The following is a 13,928-nucleotide window of genomic DNA, read 5'->3' as shown; positions in this document are numbered from 1 at the left end:
TAGATTCATATGGCAAGGTGGCAGGCTACAAAATCAACCTACAGAAATCAATGGCCTTTTTATACACCAATAATGATAGGGAAGAGATGGAAGTCAGAAAGGCAATCCCATTCACAATAGTGCCACACAAACTCAAATATCTTGGAGTTAACTTGACCAAAGACATGAAGAACCTATACAAAGAAAACTATAAAACCCTGCTCCAAGAAATAAGAGAGGACACACGGAAATGGAAACACTTACCCTGCTCATGGTTTGGCAGGATTAACATCATTAAAATGGCAATACTCCCCAAAGCATTATACAGATTTAATGTAATCCCCTTTAAAATACCCATGACATTCTTCAAAGAAGTGGATCAAACACTTATGAAGTTCATCTGGAACAATAAACAGCCTCGAATAGCTAAAGCACTCCTAGGGTAAAGGAAAATGGGAGGCATTACTTTCCCCAACTTTAAACTGTACTACAAAGCAATAGTTATCAAAACAGCATGGTATTGGAATAAAGACAGACCCTCAGATCAGTGGAATAGGCTTGAGTTCTCAGAGAACATTCCCCAGACATACAATTACCTAATTTTTGACAAAGGAGCAAGAAATCCTAAGTGGAGCAGGGAAAATCTCTTCAACAAGTGGTGCTGGCAGAACTGGTTAGCCACTTGCAAAAAAGCGAACATATACCCCCAGTTAACATCATGTACGAAGGTAAAATCCAAATGGATTAAAGACCTTGATATCAGACCAGATACCATAAAAGGTATATAGAACAACATGTCGGTAAAATACTCCATGACATTGAGACTAAAGGCATCTTCAAGGAAGAAACTGCACTTTCCAAACAAGTGGAAGCAGAGATTAACAGATGGGAATACATTAAACTGAGAAGCTTCTGCACCTCAAAAGAAATAGTGACCAGGATACAAGAGTCACCCACCGAGTGGGAGAAACTATTCACTCAACACCCTTCAGATGAGGGGCTAATATCCAAAATATAAAGGGCACTGACAGAACTTTACAAGGAAAAAACATCTAATCCCATCAAAAAATGGGGAAAAGAAATGAACAGACACTTTGATAAAAAAGGAATACAAATGGCCAAAAGGCACATGAAAAAATGCTCCTCGTTAGTAATAATCAGGGAGATGCAAATCAAAACAACGATGAGATACCACCTCACACCACAGAGATTGGCGCACATCACAAAGAATGAGAACAATCAGTGCTGGTGGGGATGTGGAGAGAAAGGAACTCTTATCCACTGCTGGTGGGAATGCCGTCTAGTACAGCCTCTATGGAAAGCGATATGGAGGTTCCTTCAAAATCTGGAAATTGAGCTCCCATTTGACCCAGCTATTCCACTCCTAGGGTTATACCCTAAGAACACAAGAATGCAATATAAAAACCCCTTCCTCACACCTATATTTATTGCAGCACTATTCACAATAGCCAGGCTCTGGAAACAACCAAGATGCCCTTCAACAGACGAATGGCTAAAGAAACTGTGGTACATATACACAATGGAATATTATGCAGCCGTCAGGAGAGATGAAGTCATGAAATTTTCCTATACATGGATGTACATGGAATCTATCATGCTGAGTGAAATAAGTCAGAAGTAGAGAGAGAGACACAGAATAGTCTCACTCATCTATGGATTTTAAGAAAAATAAAAGTCATTTTTGTAACAATCCTCAGAGACAATGAGAGGAGGTCTGGAACACTAGCTCACTCCATGAAGCTCACCACAAAGAGTGGTGAGTACAGCTATAGAAATAACTATACAGAGAACTACCATAATCAAGGGATTATGAGGGAACTGGAAAGCCTGTCTGGAGTACAGGTGTGGGTAGTGTGGGATGGAAGGAGATTTGGGACATTGGTGGCGGGAATGTTGCACTGGTGAAGGGGGGTGTTCTTTACATGACTGAAACCTAATCACAATCATTTATGTAATCAAGATATTCAAATAAAGAGAAAAAAATTAAAAAAAAATAATGACTGGGTCAAAGTGACAGTAAGGCTCTTGCCTTGTATACAGCCCACCTGGATTTGAGCCCCAGCATTCCATATGGTCCCCTGTGTATCATTAGGTGTAGACCCTGAGTGCAGAACCAGGAGTAAGCCCTGAGTACAGTCGGATATGGCACAAAAAAAAAAAAAAGAAAGAAAAGAAGGCAAAAACTTTCTGAATTTAACTGATAAAAACTTTTAAGTATATCCAAGCATAATTCCAAACAAAATACAGTATAATAAAATTGACTAAAACCAGTAATAAAGAGAAAATCTAAAAAGGAGCCAGAACAAAAAATATCATTACACAGAAAAACAAATAAAATACTTTATCAGAACTAGTGCAAGCCAGAAAAAATGGCATAGCATCATTACTCTTAAGAACTAAAAGAAAAAAACTATTAACAAATCTATATCCAGCAATATAATCTTTCTAATTTAAGGATGAAATAGTTTTTAATATAAAAATGCAAAAATCATGTATCCTAACAAATTGATACACAGCTTCTTTAACTGAGAATTGTTTTGGTTTAAGCCCAAAGCTAGGGATGTAGTCAAAAAAAGCTCTCACAATGGGACCTAGAGTAATTCTTCTCTATGTATTAATTTCCTCATATAAAATATTCTACTACACAATTATTATGAAAATATGTTAAACGTCCCCTGATCATGCCCCATGCAAGATTAAATGTCAATGAAGAATAATATTTCTTTTTTCTTTTTTTTTGGGGGGGGGCACACTTGGGCACATACCCAACCACACTCAGGTTACTATTCCTGGCTTTGTGGTCAGAAATTACTCCTATTTGGCTCAGGGACCATCTGGGATGCCAGGGAGTGTACCAGGTCGGCCGTGTGCAAAGCAAATGCCCTAGCTGCTGTACTATGACTCCAGCCACAACGGAGTACAATATTTCTTAAATTATCTGTGTTCTAGTAGGTTTTATACCAAGCAGAACCAAAATAGGTGAAGTTAAGGAAGAGAAGAAAACAAAAAAACAAGACTATCTATCTATCTATCTATCTATCTATATCTATATCTATCTATATATATATATATATAGATAGGAGACTACCTTACATTTGGGGATAAATAGATTAAGAGGTAGTATTATAGAGGTCTTAAACTTATAAAGGAAATATAGGTTTCCCATTGTCCTTTGAGATATTCTTGTGGGGGGTGGAATCCAGGCACATTTTCATCACACACACCCTGGTCTTGTTGAGTCTGAGAAGTGATTTGTGGCAGAAAAGGCTTGGGTAGAGTTCTTGCACTAGGGGTCCTTCTGGAGCTGAATCTGGTATCAAGCAATAGTCCACATTTGAGGGGGAGGGTGAGAAGGAGAGCCACAGAGCATGAGTCAGCAGGAGTGTTGGTTGTAGTTTCTTGCTAGGGGATGAGACTTGGGGCTGAAGGGTGTCCTTTTGCTTGCAAAGGTATACTAAAAAGGGGGAAATTTTACGTATAGAAACAAGCTCTTATCTACTAGGGATAAAAACTCATACATTTTCCAATACAAGGGTGCCTCCCACTTTGAACATATGTCATGTGGCCCCAACTTAGACTCCTCGTGATTAGACAGTGATCGTCCATCCCCGAACTCAGACATAGAACCGACACAGTTCTCCGCAACACCTCCAGGAACCAAACTCCCTCTGGGACATTCTTAATACTGCTCTGACACCAACATGCGCCAGCTTTGATATGACATCCTCACAATGAGGAAATGGCAACAACTTGATCTAAGAGCAGGTTGTCTTATCTCACCACTTAACGATAAGAGGAAATCTGAAGACACATCATTCTTTGATCTGTGCAAAAGCCAAGATCGCTAACTACAGTAGACTGTAACAATCATGACTGGGCAAAACTTATCCTGAGACCAATAAAAAAGACCCTAGTCTAGGCTCTGTCCTACAATTTGTACAACCAAGATCTCTAATTCCAGAGGTTTGACTGAGACAACTGCAACTGAGCAGAACTTCTGGAAACATAATGAAAGACTATGAAAGACTATCCTACGCTTCGTCCTAGGTTCTATGCAAAAACCAAGACCACCACCTACTGTGCTTATGCACAACTACTGTGCCTATGCAAAACAAAAAAAAAGCGAGAGAGAGAAGCACAAATCAATTTTTTTGTTATTGTTGTTGTTGGGTTTTTTTTTCTTTTTCTTTTTTTGCTTTGTTTTGTTTTTATTTCAGGACCGTGGTTATTGTTTGGTTGTTGTCTTTATTGCTGTGGTGCTTTTCGGAGTTTTTTTGTTTGATTTTTTTTGTATTATTGTTATGTTTTTCTTCCTTTTTCCCTTTCTTCTCTTAAAATGATATTTATAGCCTCTAGAAGAACTCCTCCCGTTTTTTGCTTGTTTGACTTTTTGCCACCCCCACTTCTTTTTTCTTTCCTTCAAACAGAGCCACATAACTTTAACCATATTGTTCTGCCTCATAAATTGAGGGGGAAATAATGGAGGGTACCAAGACCAGTCGTATGAACATTGAGTAGAAATAAAAAATGATCAAACTTAAACACCAAATCCAAAGCCAATGACAACAGAATCAATATTCAATCAATATCCAATTTACAACAAGCTAGATACAGATGGGACCACTTATATTAGCAGCCCAGGGGGCAAAAGAGGGGAGTATGGGATGATTGCTGGGAACAGGGGTGGAGGGAGGACAACATTGGTGGTGGGAATACCCCTGATTCAATGTCACTACATACCTAAAGTATTACTATGAAAGATTTGTATTCCACTTTGGTCAAAATAAAAATTATTTTTAAAAAAGTACAAAATAAAAAAAGTTGAGAATAAAAAAATAAAATAAAATAAAATTTAAAAAATTATCTGTGTTCTAGCAGCTTTCAGATACAGACTCTTTCCTCAACTATTGATGTACATATCTAAATACTATATGACACCACTATATAAAGGACCTACAATCACTTCAAATACAACATAGTCAAAAAAAAATCTTCCAAAGCAAATTATATCCATTTCTGAGTATCTTAATGACTTTCTTTCTCCATAAATCCTTAAAAGTAAAAAAGGCTTCTGACACTCAAAAGACAACTAAGCTACTTGAGCACAGCAATTTTCATTTATTTTTCACAAGCAATTTTTAAAATGTGCTACATTTTGGTTATTTCTTCATAAAATTAAGAGCACCATATTTTCCCAATAAAAATAGCAGATGTATGGGCCCGGAGAGATAGCACAGCGGCATTTGCCTTGCAAGCAGCCGATCCAGGACCAAAGGTGGTTAGTTCGAATCCCGGTGGCCCATATGGTCCCCCGTGCCTGCCAGGAGCTATTTCTGAGCAGACAGCCAGGAGTAACCCTGAGCACCACTGGGTGTGGCCCAAAAACCAAAAAAAAAAAAAAAAAAAAATAGGAGATGTATAATAACTGGAGTAAAATCTACTCTCTTTACAAAATGGAAGGGAATAGTCACTTCCCAGTGATATAATAATGTCTTTATTTTAATTGTTAGTAGAAAGCATATCAGTCTCTAAAAATTATCTACTGTTTTATTTCCTTATTTTTTCCACTATGATTTAATCCATTATCCATATTCTGAGACATTATACTATTTCCTTTCTTATAAAGTGAAAGTTACTCCTAAACAATTCACTATTATGTTAGGTGATCTAGAAGCTCAAAAAAAATTCCATTTTATTATTCTATAGAATTCTTGGGTAATATACTGAAATTACTTTATTCATTAAAATGTACATTCATTATTGACATACATTTTAACAAATACTTCTCCCTTACAACAAACTGCTAAGTATATGCGTAGGAATATCTTCAATAATTTTAGTTACTTACAGAGAGCCATGCAAGGGATTCCATGATTTGATGTTCACATCGTTCTAAATGTTTTATCATTTCTCTGGTCAAATTGGCTTCTGCTTTTATAAAACTTTCAATCACTTTGTAAAAATCAAAAGCTTTTAAATTAAGTACATTCAGAATCCATGGAAAGGACAAATCTGTTCCAGAATCAAGATTCTGAGACATAGTTCCTAAAAATGAAAGAAAAAGTATAACTTAGGTAAGAAGTGTTAATCCTGAATACATATTTTATCATGCAAAAAATTTAAACATAATAAAAGGGTTACATTAAAATTTTATTTTAAAACAGAATTTTCATTCTATAATTTGGACTCAAAAGATATAGTTTTTTAAAATCACGAGAATATATATTTTTCCAGTAAAAAGAGCCCATAGATTTTATCACATTTTCTAAGCTGCAAAGATCCTCAACTTAAATCAGGATAGATTAATATTTTAATATTTTTATCAACAATACATTAGCACCTCCATTTTAACTGCCTCACTCTCACTAATTCCTTTTGGAGGGAGAGGAAAATTCTTTAATATTTTGTATTTAATATCTAATATTACATTCTTTAATAATCTAATTTGATTAGTTAGAAAATTGTATCTTGGGGCAATAGGTAGTATAGGAGGTAAGACATTCACATTGCATGAAACTGACTTGAGTTTAATCTCCTGCACTGTATATCATCCTCTGAACACTGTCAGGAGTGATACCTGAGCAAAATGCCAGAAATAAGCCATAAGCACTACTATGTCCCTAACGCCATCCCCCCCTAAAATTGTATATTTCAAATGTGCATTTCATTTTATTGAGGCTTCTGTTTTTTGTATTTGTTTACTAATTTATTTTAATCTTTATTAATTGTGTACTTATATAACTTAATACATTTGCTTTTTTGCCATTGAAATTTAAATACTTATATTTTGAAAAATAATACATTTAAAAGTTGTATTTAAGAAAACAACTATAGGTGATGTAAAAGTACAGAGAGGAGGGCATTTGCCTCACAGAATTAACCCATGTTCAATCCTCAGCATCCCATATGGTCCTCACAGCTAAGAGTAAACCCTTGAGCACTGCTGGATGTGGGCCCCCACCCCTCAAAAAAGAAAATAAATTCTATATATTTGGTATATTCTACTTCCAAACTTTGGTCTCATGATCACAGACTGCCTTATAGTAGTAATAATGGCCATTAATACTCCGTTGGTATTTTATATTATTTGAATAGATTTCTTTCTTTTTTTTTTTTTCTTTTAGATTTCTTTCTTGGCACAGACCAAAATAGGAGATAAATGAAACAATATCACCTAAGTAACATAAATTAATTAACCTATAATCCACTTAAATGGCTTAATTGTAATTGATCATTTACAATGAGAAATATATAGTAATATAAAATGCATTTCTTTGCCTTAACCCTATACTCTTTGACCTCCAAATACACACCTTAGATAAACTGATTTTATCCATTTATTTTATCAGTTCAACCACATCCAGTAATGCCCTCAGAGTGGGGAAACAGGAGAAAAGAAGAAGAGATACTTTAAACAAGCGACATATGTGCTCTACTACTTGAATTATCTTCCTGGATATTTTTTAAACTTTTTTTAAAACTTTATTCACTAAAATTTAACTTACTGCTATATGTAGCCATTACGACTTCAAGAGCACACGCCAACAAAGACATATGAAAGATGCTGTCATTCAGGAGTTTGCTAATGGGGAAAAATAAAAACAACCAAATTTGAAAAACTTTTATAAAAATAAAAAATATTTTACTAAAATGTATTAAATTACCTAAAATTTTGAATGGATAATCGTTCTTCTTCCTAAAACAGATTTAAAAGATGCTTAATTAAAACCTTTCAGATGTCAGCATTTAATTTTTTTTCTATTAAGATTCTTTGTAACTTACTGATTTAAGCATGGATTCCATTACTCGATAATACAATCGTACTCCAAGTTTGTATCGCTACAAAGAAAGAAATAAGATATTTAGAAAATTATAGCTATTAATTTTAAAATGTTTTTCTATAAAATGCTTTCTGATCCTTTTAGGAATATGCCTACCAAAAGATCACAAAAATCTAGATTGCCTAAAATTCAAGATTTCCTATAAAATGATGATGGATATTTCCAGTAAATTAACAAGTGGGTAGGTGCAATAGCTGATTTCCTTTCATACTATGTCAGTCAACATCATTATCTCTTACGCTCTCTGTTTATATATACATAAGTATACACACACCCTTATATAAGTATAGATATGTACATAGATATAAGCATATAATACTAGGTCTAAAATATGTTCCTGGGGACATTTCAATCACTTTGAATGCCTATTGCAATACTTCTAACTTAGGGACATTTATTTTCAAAATATATGTCTAAATTAAGGGAAGATGAGTTGGAGAGATAATACAGTGGATAAGGCACTTGTCTTGCATTGTCTGATTTCGGTTAGATCCCTGGTATCCCATATGGTCCCCTGAGCATTGCAAGGAGTAATTCCTAAGTACAGAGCCAGGAGTAACCCTGAGAACTGCCAGGTGTGACCCCAAAACTAAAAAAGTTAATTAAGGGAAGAGTCTCTGTGTGGGAAAATAAAACAGATAAAATCAGCTCTAACTGTGCTCGTCAATAATAATCTTACTTTCTACCAACTACTATCAAATATTACTTACACTTGTCCAAAGTATAACTAAATCTTATAAGGACACATAAATACTAATAAGTATCACATTCCCTCATAAAAACTATAAATATAAGTTTCATACAAATTAGAAAGAACTTATAAACATAGTTGTTTAAAAACATTGATCCCATCAAAAGAGAAGCTCACTATACTAAAATATGTAGATTATAATTTCAAACATATTGTTACATATTCTTTTTTTTTTTTTTCTAATTTTTGGGCTTACTCCTGGCCTCGTGCTCAGAAATCACTCCTGGCAGCCTCCAGGGACCATAAGGGATGCTGAGAAGCAAACCCAGGTAGGTTCTGGGTTGGCTGAGCACAAAGCAAATATGCCCTACCACTGTGCTATCTCTCTGGCCCATACAAATTACTTCTTAAATAACATACAACAAAGAACAAAGCAGAGAAAATAGGAAGAAACTTAACCTTAGAAAATTTAAATGACAACTCATTATAGATAGAACCAATATAAACACAGGACTGTAACCCCACTTATATTCAAATAGTGTACAAATCATAGCAAATATTCAAATATTAATAATATCAAATAATTAAGATTTTTTTCTTGCTTCTATTTTCTAAAATTTCTATTTGTTCACTTATGACTTTTGTAACAGTATTAAACATAAACAGAAAGCCCAGATATAATGACAGTATTCTGTATTACTTGGCAAATATAATTATAGTATTTATACAATTTATATATGCTGCATTTGAAATTATTTACCATCTTCAATGGCATAAAACAAAATGAAGTAAAGTTACCTGCAATCCAATCTCCATACATCCCTGTCCTACTGCTTTAGCAAATTTTTCTTTAAAGATGTATCCAATATCCTTTACTCTTTTCAAGATATTTTCCTTTGGATTAACTGTGCAGTTCTTTAACAAGGAAAAGAAAAAAAATTAAGGCTGCTACTTCATCAAACAGAACATATTTTCAAAATTTTACAATCTAGAATTTAATTTTTAGATGTTAGGGAGCAAAACTATGGCAGTATAAAATGATCTAATGGCCTAAATATTCTGTCACTTAACTAGAAAACCAAAGAACAAATTAAAATTCCTCTTTAGATATAACCAAAGGGGGGCCCGACTATGAGAAACTGTGAGTGCTGCCTGTGTGTGTTTGTCTCCATTCCTGTCTCCTGAACCTCTTTGGAGAGGGCCGAAAAAAGCCCAGAAAATTCGCTCTCCCAGAGGTTCCAAAGAGCACTTTCTAAAGAAAGAACGCCACTGCAACAAGAAGAAAAAAATCACACTAAGAACTGTGCTGGATCACTGAAGCCCAGCATTTTTCCCGACTGTCTTCACTGCTGCGTGCTCTGGCCTAAGATTTGATCCTGTGTGAGGCTTCACCCACGGAGGACTCCCCTTCCTTGGAGGCAAGTCGACCCACCCAGAAAGGGCGGAGCCAGAGGAGCGTGGCCGCATACATCATTTAGCCAATTAATACCACCACAACACATAGAAAAACCCACAATACAAGTGTGACAATGGGAAAACAACGCAGGCCAGCATCAGACATAGAGAATGAAGATGACAATTCTGATGACCAAAAAACGGCCAAACACCTAATCAATCTCTCAGATAAGGAGTTTAGACAAGAAATATGGAAGAGGCTCAAAGAACTCAAAGAAACCATGGATCGAGTTGAACAGAACACTAATAAGAACCAAGAAATATGAAGACAGAAATCGCAAAACTCCAAACTGAAATAACAGGTCAAATAACAGGCCTGAAAAAGTCAGTAAACGAATTGAATGACAAAATGAATAAGTTCGCTTTTTTTTTCCTGGTATGTTAGGGTCGCTGGTCAGACAGCGGGCCACAGATCTCCTGGATTGAACACTTGGTCCAGGAGACTGGGACCCCCCCACGCCAGGCGGGTCTTTATGGCCAGCCCTGGCAACTCGGGCCCTGGGGGGCGGGCGGAGGAGGGAAACCCCTCCCCTATGTATATTGGACCCCCTGTATTGTTTACTACTAATACTATTTTTTAAAACCGCACGGGTGCATTTGTGCCCACACGACAAATATACTTTTTAAGCATTATCCAAAAACGTTCCTGATCCTAGACTGTTCCTAGGAATAGAATCAGGATGCCCACGATTCTGATAAAACACTCAAATTGCCCTTTATTGTCTAGTCTTATATGTATTGCCTCTCCCCTCACCCTTTTGTCTCTACTACCTGCTCATACCCAAACCCGGAACCATTATCTTTACCTTATTCAACCCTCCTTATCCTCAGTTCCTAATTGGGTAGACACCAAGACTGACCTTCTGCCCCAACAACACCATCCAGCTCCTCATTGAAAGACACCATCTCGGTCCTCAGCTCATGCCTATACAAACAACTACAACCAACACGCCTGTTGACCCATGCTTGGTGGCCCCTCATGCCCCCATCAAACTAGACTGTTGTATGATACCGGAATCAGCTTCAGCATAACCCCTAGTTCAAGGACAATATAGGGTTCCGTAATGCAGCAAAACATGTTTCAAACTCAACTATCACCTGTTGTCTTCAAATACCCTTGTTTTCTTTCCTTTTGTTTCTTTTTAAAACATAAAATGGTCACATGTATCTCTTTTGTATATCTCAGATGTATTCCCTTAACATCTATAACTCTTTTCAAATATCCTCATATAGTGACAAATTTGCCCACTAGATTAGTTATTTGATTGTTTGATTTTCCCCCTGTGAGATCTGCTTTATAAGCAATACTGGTAGAAGAGTAACTGTATAGATTTCACGTTTATACCAAGTTATGGGAAATGTTGGACTTTATTCGTTGGCCCCCAGATGCACCAACAATATCTTGTAGCATTGCTTCTTTTTTGCATAGGCACATTAAAATGGGAAAATAATACATAGGCAAACAAGTTTTTATCTAATAGAGATGGGAACACAAATTTGGTAATGTAATTAGGCCTTTTACCCTGAACATTGGCATACTGATTTGGCTCAGGCCTCAGAAGAATTGGTATCGCCCACACACACCTGAACAATGGATACCATCTATGGAAACAACCACAATTGTCTTTAACATTACCAGGATCCAAGCCTTTACCAGCGAAGACCTACCACTGCTTTGGCATTGACTTACTCCAAAGAGTACTCCCAACACCCAGGCGACTCAGCAACAGTTTGCATGCAGGGCAGATCGCTCCGCATTTGATGATATGCTGAAACTAGAGGATGCTCCACATCAGCCTGACATCGACGAAAGAAATGCACAGAATCGAGAGTCTTTAAATATAAAAGTCTGATACCAACTGTAGCTGAAGTGTGAAAAAGCTTCACCAGGACCTTGAAAATGACTGGAGTTAGACAGACTGGTATGCCTGGAACCCAGAGTCTGTCTTATGCTAATAAACTTCTGGGGTGAGACCTTTCTGTAATCAGGTCAAGGATTTTTTTTCCATTTTCTCCATTTTTCTGGACCTATGCAAATATTGGCGATTGCCACTATCACACCTTTACTATATTTTTTTTACTCTTATCCTTTAAGGAAAAAAATACAACTTACTGAACTTAAAAACAAATTACTGTAGTAGAATGCCTGTCTCGAATACAGGCAGGGGATGGGAAGTGGGAGGGGATAATGTTGCACTGGTGAAGGGGGGCAAATAAAACATACCTCCATAATATCAAGAGAATAGAAATTTTGCAGGCTACCTTCGCTGACCACAAGGCTCTAAAATTATATATGAATTCCAAAGGGACACAGGAGAAAAACTTTAACACCTAGAAGTTAAACAGCCTCATACTGAATAACCAGTGGGTTCGAGATGAAATCAAAGAGGAAATCAAAACCTTCCTGAAAACAAATGATAATAAAGACACAAGCTATCAGAACTTATGGGAAACAGCAAAAGCAGTACTGAGAGAAAAATTTATAGCTTTGCAAGCACACATCAGGAAGGAAGAAGGGGCCTACCTGAATAGTTTAATGACGCAGCTCATAGAATTAGAAAATGCTCAACAAACGGACCCTAAAATAGGGAGACAGAAGGAAATAACAAAGCTGAGCACAGAAATCAACAAAGTGGAAACCCAAAAAAATCCAAAAGATCAACGACAGCAGACATTGGTCTTTGAAAAAATAAACAAGATTGATAGACCACTGGCAAAACTATCAAAGAAAGAGAGAGAGAGAGAGAGAGAGAGAGAGAGAGAGAGACTTGATAACTCATATTAGGAATGAAAAAGGAGACATCACTACTGATATGACAGAGATTCAAATGGTAATCAGAAACTACTTTGAGAAACTCTATGCCACTGAAAATGAGAACCTGGAAGAAATGGATAAATTCTTGGACACATAATCTTCCATGGTTGAAGGAAGAGGATGTAGCATATCTAAACACCCCCATCACTATAGATGAAATTAAAATGGTAATGAAATGTCAGCCCAAAAACAAAAGTCCAGGCCCAGATGAATTCACTAATGAATTCTTTCAAACTTTCCAAGAGAACTACTACCAATCCTGCCAAGACTCTTTCATGAAATCGAATAAACGGAAAAACTTCCAAATAGCTTTTATGAAGCCAACATCACCTTGATACCTAAACCAGACAGAGATGCTATGAAAAAAGAAAATTACAGACCAATATCACTGATGAATGCAGATGCAAAGATCCTCAACAAAATCCTGGCAAATAGGATTCAATGCCTCATTCAGAAGATCATCCACTACAATCAACTAGGTTTCATCCCAGGAATGTAAGTATGGTTTAACATCCATAAATCTATCAACATAATATACAATATCAACAAGAAAAATAAAAATCACATGATCAAAATAATAGATGCAGAGAAAGCATTTTATAAGGTCCAACACCCATTCTTGATCAAAACTCTCAGCAAGATGGGAATGGAAGGAACCTTTCTCAATATAGTTAAGGCCATCTACCACAAGCCAGTGGCAAATATTATCCTCAATGGAGAAAAACTAAAAGCCTTCCCTCTAAATTCTGGCACAAGACAAGGCTGTTCTCTCTCACCACTCCTATTCAACATAGCACTGGAAGTATTCGCTATAGCGATTAGGCAAGAAAAAGATATCAAGGAAATCCAGATAAGAAAGGAAGAAGTCAAGCTCTTGCTGTTTGCAGATGACATGATACTCTACTTAGAAAACCCTGAAGATTCTACCAAAAAGCTTCTAGAAACAATAGACTCATATAGCAAGGTGGCAGGTTACAAAATTAACACAAAAAAATCAATGGTCTTTCTATACATCAATAGTAATAAGGAAGAAATAGACATTAAGTAAACAACCCCATTCACAATAGTGCCACACAAACTCAAATATCTTGGAATCAACTTGACTAAAAATGTGAAGGACCTATAC

At 36.2% G+C, this 13,928-nt stretch overlaps 1 protein-coding gene across 2 annotated transcripts in view; it reads right to left on the bottom strand.

Annotated features, from left to right (window-relative positions):
- Window positions 1-13,928, bottom strand: part of RB1 (RB transcriptional corepressor 1) — a 150,318-nt gene that overhangs the window by 72,201 nt on the left and 64,189 nt on the right. For both annotated transcript variants that reach the window (XM_049778764.1, XM_049778762.1), the window contains exons 13-17: window positions 9,331-9,447; window positions 7,783-7,839; window positions 7,665-7,696; window positions 7,506-7,582; window positions 5,849-6,045 (exon numbers count right to left, since the gene is read on the bottom strand). In XM_049778764.1, coding sequence (XP_049634721.1) covers window positions 5,849-6,045; window positions 7,506-7,582; window positions 7,665-7,696; window positions 7,783-7,839; window positions 9,331-9,447 — 480 coding nt within the window. The remainder of the gene's footprint in view (window positions 1-5,848; window positions 6,046-7,505; window positions 7,583-7,664; window positions 7,697-7,782; window positions 7,840-9,330; window positions 9,448-13,928) is intronic.

This window comes from Suncus etruscus, chromosome 8 (genome assembly GCF_024139225.1).
Source record: "Suncus etruscus isolate mSunEtr1 chromosome 8, mSunEtr1.pri.cur, whole genome shotgun sequence".
NCBI classification, from domain to species: domain Eukaryota; kingdom Metazoa; phylum Chordata; class Mammalia; order Eulipotyphla; family Soricidae; genus Suncus; species Suncus etruscus.
The sequence above is the reverse complement of the archived record's forward strand: the minus strand, read 5'-3'. Positions and strand labels throughout refer to the sequence as shown.